Raw genomic sequence first — 9,065 nt, 5'->3', positions numbered from 1 at the left:
AACAATGACTTTGTCCCACCTCTGGTGGGTGGTGGGGTGGGGGTGGTGGGGGTTGTGGTGAGGATTGTGGTGGGGGTTGTGGTGGTGGGGGTGGTGGGGGTTGTGGTGAGGTTGTGGTGGGGGTGGTGTGGGTTGTGGTGGGGGTGGTGGTGGGGGGGTGGTGAGGGTTGTGGTGAGGGTTGTGGGGGGGGGTGGTGGTGGGGGGGGTTGTGGTGGGGGTGGTGGTGGGGGTGGTGGGGGGTGGTGGTGGTGGGGAGAGCTGACAAACTCCAACTCTACGGGCGTCAGGATCGGGATTCGAACCCACGCCCTGCACCGTCACGAGCGTTTGCATTTGGGAGTGTTGCGAGGGGGGGGTCACCGATCTACGCCACACACACGGACACTCACACAGACACTCACACAGACACACACAGACACACACACGGACACTCACACAGACACTCACAGACACTCACACGGACACTCACACGGACACTCACACACACGGACACTGTCAGGAGTCCACGCTCGCTCTAGCGCCCTCTCCTGGCCGTGCAGGGCACGGCTCCTCGGCGTCCAAGCGACGAGACTCTCACGACATGTGTGCGACCAGGCCAAGCCCCGCGCTCGCCACAGCGCTGCCGGGTGACAGGCGCGCGTCACCACCACGTGGTCGTCGTCGTTGTTGAACAGCGCCTTGTGGCGTCGTCGCTGTTTCTGCAGAGTCGCAGCCAGCCATGGACTGCCTGTGTGGAAAGAGAAAGACTCCGGAGCAGATGGTGCGGCGGAACCAGCGAGCCCTCGCGCGCGCCATGAGAGACCTGGAGCGCGAGAGACAGACGCTGCAGACGCAGGAGAAGAAGATCGTCGCTGAGATCAAGAAGATGGCCAAAGCCGGCCACATGGTGAGGGAGCACGGGTATATAGTTTGGTGGGCCCTCGCTAAGCTACGTGGCAGTGGGGAGGAAAGCGCTGTGGGTGGAGTCGGGATTAGCGGGAGGTGGTGATGGGTGGGACACGTGTGCAGGGTGATGGGTGGGACACGTGTGCAGGGTGATGGGTGGGACACGTATGCAGGGTGATGGGTGGGACACGTGTGCAGGGTGATGGGTGGGACACGTGTGCAGGGTGATGGGTGGGACACGTGTGCAGGGTGATGGGTGGGACACGTGTGCAGGGTGATGGGTGGGACACGTATGCAGGGTGATGGGTGGGACACGTGTGCAGGGTGATGGGTGGGACACGTGTGCAGGGTGATGGGTGGGACACGTGTGCAGGGTGATGGGTGGGACACGTGTGCAGGGTGATGGGTGGGACACGTGTGCAGGGTGATGGGTGGGACACGTGTGCAGGGTGATGGGTGGGACACGTGTGCACGGTGATGGGTGGGACACGTGTGCAGGGTGATGGGTGGGACACGTGTGCAGGGTGATGGGTGGGACACGTGTGCAGGGTGATGGGTGGGACACGTGTGCAGGGTGATGGGTGGGACACGTGTGCAGGGTGATGGGTGGGACACGTGTGCAGGGTGATGGGTGGGACACGTGTGCAGGGTGATGGGTGGGACACGTGTGCAGGGTGATGGGTGGGACACGTTGCAGGGTGGAGGAGGAGGCGGGTAAGGGTCGGCAACTTTGAGTTTGGGAATGGAATGTGCCCATCTCCATGTGACAGACACACTCTCTCTCTCTGTACGTGCCTCTTTCCCCATATCTCTCTGTGTCTCTATTTTTGTCTCAGCTCTGTCTCTCTGTCGTGTGTCTTGTGCCCTTCGTGTGTGGATCTTTCTGTTTTTGTGTTTGTCTCTCCGTGGCTTGGTCTCAGTGTCCTACTTTCTTCGTGTGTGGATCTTTCTGTCTCGCTGTTTCTGTGTGTCTCGTTATTCCTGCCTGTGTCTTTCGCCCTCTCTCCGTCTCTGTCGCCCGTGTCCATCTCCCTTGTCGCGTTTCTTATCGCTCCGTTGACCCCATCGCCCTGAGCCCACCGCCCTGACCCTCGCCCGCGGCAGGACGCCGTCAAGATCATGGCCAAGGACCTGGTGCGCACGCGTCGCCACATCAAGAAGTTCATGGTGATGCGAGCCAACATCCAGGCCGTGTCCTTCAAGATGCACACGCTCAAGTCCAACGGCGCGATGGCCCAGGCCATGAAGGGCGTCACCAGGGCCATGGCCGCCATGAACCAGCAGGTAGGTGTGCTGGGCCCCGCTGCCTCGCACGCACACGCACGGAGCTTTGCGAGCGCTAGAATCGCGCTTAATCGCCTTTGTCTTACCAACTCCAGAGACGAGAATTTTGCGCGTGTGATCACCCGGGTCACCAAAGTAACACGGAACAACTCAAAGTGTGGACAATGGAAGCAGAAACAATAAATGCGTTGAAGAAGAAATGCCGACTCTACGCCTGCGAGCAAATCACTGCGGCATGCGCCCGCACCTCATTGGCTGTCTGGAAGCTAAGCAGGGTTTTTGGGCCTGGTTGGTAATTTAATGGGTGACCACCGTCAACACCACCGCGATTTTCCGGGCGTTTCGTTGGCTCTGAAAATGTACTTCCGGAAGAGAATTTGGTCAGCGATACGTTACACAAACAGGAGCAAATCAAAAATGGCACGAGTATCGTCGATGGGATTTCAAAACTTAAAAAAATGTCATCGACGCTTCTTCGACTGCCATTCTTCAACATTGTATCTTAAATATGCTAAATTCCTCTTGATATGCAAATTCCTTTGTCAAGGCGCTCTTCCCCCTCCAACCCAGCAGCTTAAATATACGCTGCCAAGCCTGGTGGTGTTTCATTTAGACACTGTCTTTCTGACAGACCTGGTCTTCACCTGAGGACAGCTGCTTGCGTTGTGGCCGAAACGTCGTGTAAATTGTATTTAATTATGTTATATTTTTATTATTTTATTATTTCCATTCTACGTGATGACTTTACCGAAAGAACCAAGAAGATGGTTATTTATGTTTGACATTTGTTGTTCTGGCTACGGGTTGAGACTTGTCTAAGTCTTCGTGCTCGCTGGTAGCCTGGGTGAATTGTGGTGGAGCGGGGTCCTGGCTGAGCCTGGCTCACAAACTCAATAAACAAATCAACAACACGGGTCGAGGGCGATGATTGCACTTGGGTTACAATTGTTACAGTGGAATCCCTCTTCTTCACGTTGGTGATTGGTTCCGTGAAACTGGTGGTTAAGCGAAAAGGCTTAATTTGTTCCGATGGCATCGAAAGTTACCCTTCAAAAGAAGTTCTTTATAACATTTAAACAATGAACATATTAATTCATAAAGATACTAACAACATTATAAACACATCGTGTTAAAAGAAACGGGGTTAATCGATGCATTAATTAATATTTACTCCATCGACAACAGCCCGTCGTTAACAGGGGAATGGTCGGTAAGTGAACACACTGGGCTCTATGGAGGCACTACACTACACTATACACTACACTACTATACACTACACTATACACTACACTACTATACACTACACTACACTATACACTACACTACTATACACTACTATACACTACACTACTATACACTACACTATACACTATACACTACACTACTATACACTACACTATACACTACACTATACACTACACTACTATACACTACACTACTATACACTACACTACTATACACTACACTATACACTACACTATACACTACACTATACACTACTATACACTACGCTATACACTACACTATACACTACACTATACACTACACTACTATACACTACACTATACACTACACTATACACTACACTATACACTACACTACTATACACGACCGATGACTCGTCTCCGCCGGCGCGCGTGTCGCACCCCGCCCAGCTCACGCTGCCGCAGGTCCACAAGATCATGATGGAGTTTGAGGAGCAGTCGGAGATCACGGACGTGAAGGAGGAGGTGATGAACGACGCCATCGACGACGCCGTGGGCGATGAGGGCGACGAGGAGGAGGAGGAGAGGTGAGGGGGGGTGAGTCGCGAGCTCTCATACTCTGATGGTGCGTTGTCTTTGAGTTGTGCGCCTTTTGGCGTCATCTGGTCCAACACCATGTGAGACTAAGGAAAGCTGTCTCAGGTGTGGACCAATCAACTTCAAGGACAGTGCATACATTATCAGAGTTGTGTGTTTTGTTTGTATTATGACTGCAGGTATTGCAGTCTATGCAAACATGACTCCTTGTAAAAAGGTGTCAGTTTTGTTGCCAGATAGAAGGGTAAAAAACAATTATCAAAGGCAAAGTTGTGTGTATGTGTGTGTCTGTTCAAAATGTTCAGCGTACTTCCCGACATGCAACACACTGGAACATTGCCACGTGGGTACTTTCCAGACTGTACACCACACGGCCACCACCGTTGACGATTATTTGAACCGGTCCTGGGCCTTCCCTAGGTCCACTCAGCCTCAAACAATTAACTGGTGTGGTGCGTGAACGTCACCACTGGGGAGACAAACGCGGCCGGGCGTGGTGAATTAAGTCCCGGGTGAAGCCGGGGTAGTGAAGCTCGTCACTAATACCATGAGCCAAGAATGTCTGTGTGTCCCGCGTGTGACGTCACTCCACGTCGACCAGCCCCCCTCATTAATAATCATGAGCTGGTGATGTCAGTCACGTGGACCCCCCCCCCTTATTGATGACGTCACTCACGTGGACCCCGCCCCCACCCCCTCATCAATAACCATGAGCTGGTCATTATTTTCGATTGAATATTTCTGATTAACTGCGATACGCCCGTCCTCGGACGGGCTATAGGCGAGTGGAAATATATGAGGGCTCAATAATATTGAGCGGATCTACCATTGCTAAGTACGGATTACTCTTTGGTTCTCATAATAATAAAATACATTTGTATTTAATAAAATAAAAAATAATTTTATTTAATAAAATAATTATTAATTGTATTTTTTGCTACCTACGTGACTTTACCAAAAGAACCAAAGAGTATGGATCCCTGCAGTCACGAAAGCTTCAAATCTAGATTGAAGTGTGGGTTAACCAAAGCGTTCCGGAGTAATTTGCGGCATTGTGGATTCACGCACGTGCCTCATAAGCATCGTGGATTTTTAAGGTTGCAACTATTTGCCTTTCTCCGTGCTTTTGTCTCTGTGTGTGTCTCGTCCTGTTTGCGTCAGTGTCTCTGTTTTTGGCTTGTGTACGTGTGTGTACGTGTGTATCTCGGCCTCGCTGTGTGCTGCGTTGCACCGCTAGTCGAGTAGATAACCTTGCGTTCAATAAACCCTCGGAGCCAGGATGAACGTCCAACTCCGATCGTCATTTATTGATTGTAACAAGGTAAAAAGAGAATGCTTCTTAAGCTCCCACAATGGACAAGTGCGGCTGTGGTCTCCTGAGATGCGATGCGTGCCGCCATCTTGAATTATTAGTAAGATGGCTGAAGCCCGCGTGGTTCACTGTAAATCTAACATCCTGACTTCCTGGTCACGTGACCAAAATTAGCATAAAAAACAGGAACTTCCTGTGCACGTACGCTCCACATCTGCCGTGAGGCAAGACAGTGTGTGTGTGTCGACCCGTGGCACCTGCTGGGTCTGCCCCGTGACCTGCCAGCGGGCGTTCGACACTTCACGTGGCCTCAAGGTGCACATGGCCTGGCACAAGCGTCGTGGTGATGTCACCGCCACTTAGTGGCGAATGGCGGTTGTTGTTGTGTACGTGTGTGTGTACGTTTGTGTGTGTGTCTGTCTCCGCGTGTGTCTGTGTGCCTGTCCGTGCGGCGCCGTGGGGAGCAGTGTAACGTGGTTAGCGGACTGCGCTACGAACCCGGAGATCCGAATTCAATTCCTGCGTGCGACCTATAACAGTGGTGGATATGAGAAGCGATCCTGGGCCTCCGCTAGATCGACTCAGCCTTAAATGATTACCCGATGCGGTGCGTCACAAACACATCGCCGCCGGGGAGGCAAAGGTGGCCGGGCGTAGTGCCACCCACCCAGCCACCCACCCAGCCCGTCTGTCAGCGGTGTTACTCGCCAATAGCACTTGCCCCAGCAGGCTGGTGAATGCTACACAGGTGGTGGTGGGGAGGGGGTCGCGCGATGTTTGACCATTGGCTTCGTGTGTGTGTGTGTGTGTCCTTGTGTGTGTGCGTGTGTGCGTGTGCGTGTGTGTGCGTGTGTGTGCGTGTCTGTGTGTGTGTGTCTGTGTGTGTATGTCTGTGTGTGTGTCTGTGTGTGTGTCCTTGTGTGTGTGTGTGCGTGCGTGTGCGCGTGTGTGTGCGTGCGTGTGTGCGCGTGTGCGTGCGTGTGCACGTGTGTGTGTGCGTATGTCTGTGTGTGTGCGTGTGTGTGTGTCTTTGTCTGTGTCTGTGTGTCTGTGTGTGTGTATCTGTGTGTGTGTCTGTGTGCGTGTGTGTCTGTGTGTGTGTGCATGTGTCTGTGTGTGTCTGTGTGTGTGTGTCTGTGTGTGTGTGTCTGTGTGTGTGCATGTGTGTCTGTGTGTGTGTGTGTCTGTGTGTGTGTCTGTGTGTGTGTGCATGTGTGTCTGTGTGTGTGTGTGTCTGTGTGTGTGTGTCTGGGTGTGTGTGTCTGTGTGTCTGTGTGTCTGTGTGTGTCTGTGTGTCTGTGTGTGTGCGCGTGTGCAGTGATGCCATCGTGAGCCAGCTGCTGGACGAGCTGGGACTCGGCCTCGCGGACAAACTCTCGAGTGAGTTTCTTCATTTCGCGACTCACCCAGCCACCCACCCAGCCACCCACCCAGCCACCCACTCACCCAGCCACCCACTCAACCACCCACTCACCCAGCCACCCACTCACCCAGCCACCCACCCAGCCACCCACTCAGCCACCCACTCAGCCACCCACTCAGCCACCCACTCAGCCACCCACCCAGCCACCCACCCAGCCACCCACTCAGCCACCCACCCAGCCACCCACTCAGCCACCCACTCACCCAGCCACCCACTCACCCAGCCACCCACCCAGCCACCCACTCAACCACCCACTCAGCCACCCACCCAGCCACCCACCCAGCCACCCACTCACCCACCCACCCAGCCACCCACTCAGCCACTCACCCACCCACTCACCCAGCCACCCAGCCACCCACCCAGCCACCCACCCAACCACCCACTCAGCCACCCACCCACCCAGCCACCCACTCAGCCACCCACCCAGCCACCCACTCAGCCACCCACCCAGCCACCCACCCAGCCACCCACTCAGCCACCCACTCAGCCACCCACCCACCCAGCCACCCACCCACCCAGCCACCCACCCAGCCACTCAGCCACCCAGCCACCCACCCACCCAGCCACCCACCCACCCAGCCACCCATCCAGACATCCACGCAGCCACCCATCCAGACATCAACCCAGACATCCACCCAGCCACCCACCCACCCAGCCACCCACCCAGCCACCCAGCCACCCACCCAGACATCCACGCAGCCACCCACCCAGACATCCACCCAGCCACCCACCCAGACATCCACCCAGCCACCCACCCAGACATCCCGCCGAGTGATAACACACACCGCAGTAATTACTAGGGTGGCCCCGCCAGATACGAACCTCTGCAGCGAGCGCACGACCGCCGGACCCCGAGCCGTGCGGAGCGTGAAGAACGGCGAGTTGTCGGATCAGAAAAGCGGAGACAATTACGTCGTTTGATAGGGTTTGGCGCGGTGCGTCCACGGGCAAAGTGGCCGCTCGTAGACGCGGCACGACTCGCGCGCGTCGCCGATGTCGCCGAAGCCTCGACGCGTGTTTACAGCATGGGAGCTGTTCTGGCTTTTCTCGGGTCTCTTATTACGATTATTGTTGTTATTTGTAATTTCAACTTGTGCCGCTGTGCCACTGCCGTTGCCTTCCTCCCCACCGGCATTTCGCTCATCGCCGTCGAATGGAGAGAGCACGAGGAGGCAGCGTGGACGAGTAGTGGGGGAAGGCAGCAGCAGCCAGGAGACGGTGCTACCAACAATTGCCTGGGTTCTGCAGCCCTTGATTTATTAAGCAAATTTCAGTAAACTAACGACCGTTAATACACGTGGGAGGAAACTGAATCACCCAGAGAATGCCCAACGCGTGCGAGGGGGCAACACTCTATCCCATGCAGATGCAACGGGTGGCGTTCAGTGCGCGCTTGCCTGCACCGCTTGCTCCCGGCGAGCCACCAGCCCTCGCTGCCACCTCCACAGCTGCGCCGCGTGGCTGGCGGTCTTCTCTGTGTCTGCGGGAGTGCAGCGGTCAGCGCCACGGCCAACACCGGTGACGATGATCTGAACCGGTCCTGGGCCCTCCCCTAGGTCGACTCGGTCTCAAACGAGTACCCGGTGCGGTGTGTAGTGAACATCGCTAGCACTGGGGGAGAGACAAAGGCGGCCGGGTGTGGTGGTGCTTGCCACCCGCACCCCCCCTCGTGCGCCACGGCGCCGGCGGCCTTCGTAGGTGCCGCTCGCTGACGGCACTCGCCCCTCCAATTAGTGAAGGCTGCACGGGGACCTTTGTCTTTGTGCGAGTGGCGGTGTTCCGTGTGCGTGCGCTTGACCGTCGCTGTTTTCTCTCCGTGTGTCTCCCCCCACCCACCCCCTCCACCCCCCACCCCCCCGCAGCTCTGCCGGCCACAGGCGGCTCCGTTCAGCGTGTCCGCAGGCAAGATGGCCGCAGGCAAGATGGCCGCCGCCGACCTCGACGTGCGACTCAACGACCTGCAGTGTGATTAGGGGGGGGTGGGGTGGCGGGGGTGGGTGAGTGGGGGGTGGGTGGGTGGTGGGGGGGGCGGGGTGGGCAGGGTGGGTGGGGGGTGGGTGGGGGGCGGGGTGGGTGGGGGGTGAGGTGGTTGAGTGGGTGGGGGGGCGGGGTGGGTGGGGGTGGGTGGGGGGGGTGGGTGGGAGGTGGGTGGGGCGGGTTGGGGGGGGTTGTGATCCATGCCAGGTTCGGATGCTAATCAGTGAAACGGTGGCGGCCATGGTCTGAATTGAACCTGTGTCACCGGCGTTGTGGGGCGGTGTGCAGTGACTCCACCCCCCCACCACCCCCCCACCAACCCCCCGTAGTCGTTAACTGGCTGTGCTGTTGGCAAGCGCCTGTCCAGGATGGTAGGGGGGC

General features: G+C 56.2%; 1 protein-coding gene across 1 annotated transcript; it reads left to right on the top strand.

The window, feature by feature from the left end:
• The first annotated feature begins 719 nt into the window (after nucleotides 1-719).
• Nucleotides 720-8,676, top strand: LOC133361893 (charged multivesicular body protein 2a-like). Its single transcript, XM_061580872.1, has 5 exons — nucleotides 720-887; nucleotides 1,991-2,170; nucleotides 3,826-3,962; nucleotides 6,603-6,664; nucleotides 8,570-8,676. The coding sequence occupies exons 1-5, from the start codon at nucleotides 720-722 to the stop codon at nucleotides 8,674-8,676; spliced, it is 654 nt and encodes a 217-aa protein (XP_061436856.1).
• The last annotated feature ends 389 nt before the right edge of the window (nucleotides 8,677-9,065 follow it).

Source organism: Lethenteron reissneri, unplaced genomic scaffold, assembly GCF_015708825.2.
Source record: "Lethenteron reissneri isolate LAM-NWPU_2019-01 unplaced genomic scaffold, ASM1570882v1 scaffold_1278, whole genome shotgun sequence".
NCBI classification, from domain to species: Eukaryota; Metazoa; Chordata; class Hyperoartia; order Petromyzontiformes; family Petromyzontidae; genus Lethenteron; species Lethenteron reissneri.
The sequence above is the reverse complement of the archived record's forward strand: the minus strand, read 5'-3'. Positions and strand labels throughout refer to the sequence as shown.

Coding starts and splice junctions, on each gene's coding strand:
- LOC133361893 (XM_061580872.1), top strand. CDS start 720: ATGGACTGCCTGTGTGGAAAGAGAAAGACTCCGGAGCAGATGGTGCGG. Junction 888..1,990: donor TGGCCAAAGCCGGCCACATG/GTGAGGGAGCAC, acceptor CGCCCGCGGCAG/GACGCCGTCAAGATCATGGC. Junction 3,963..6,602: donor GACGAGGAGGAGGAGGAGAG/GTGAGGGGGGGT, acceptor GCGCGTGTGCAG/TGATGCCATCGTGAGCCAGC.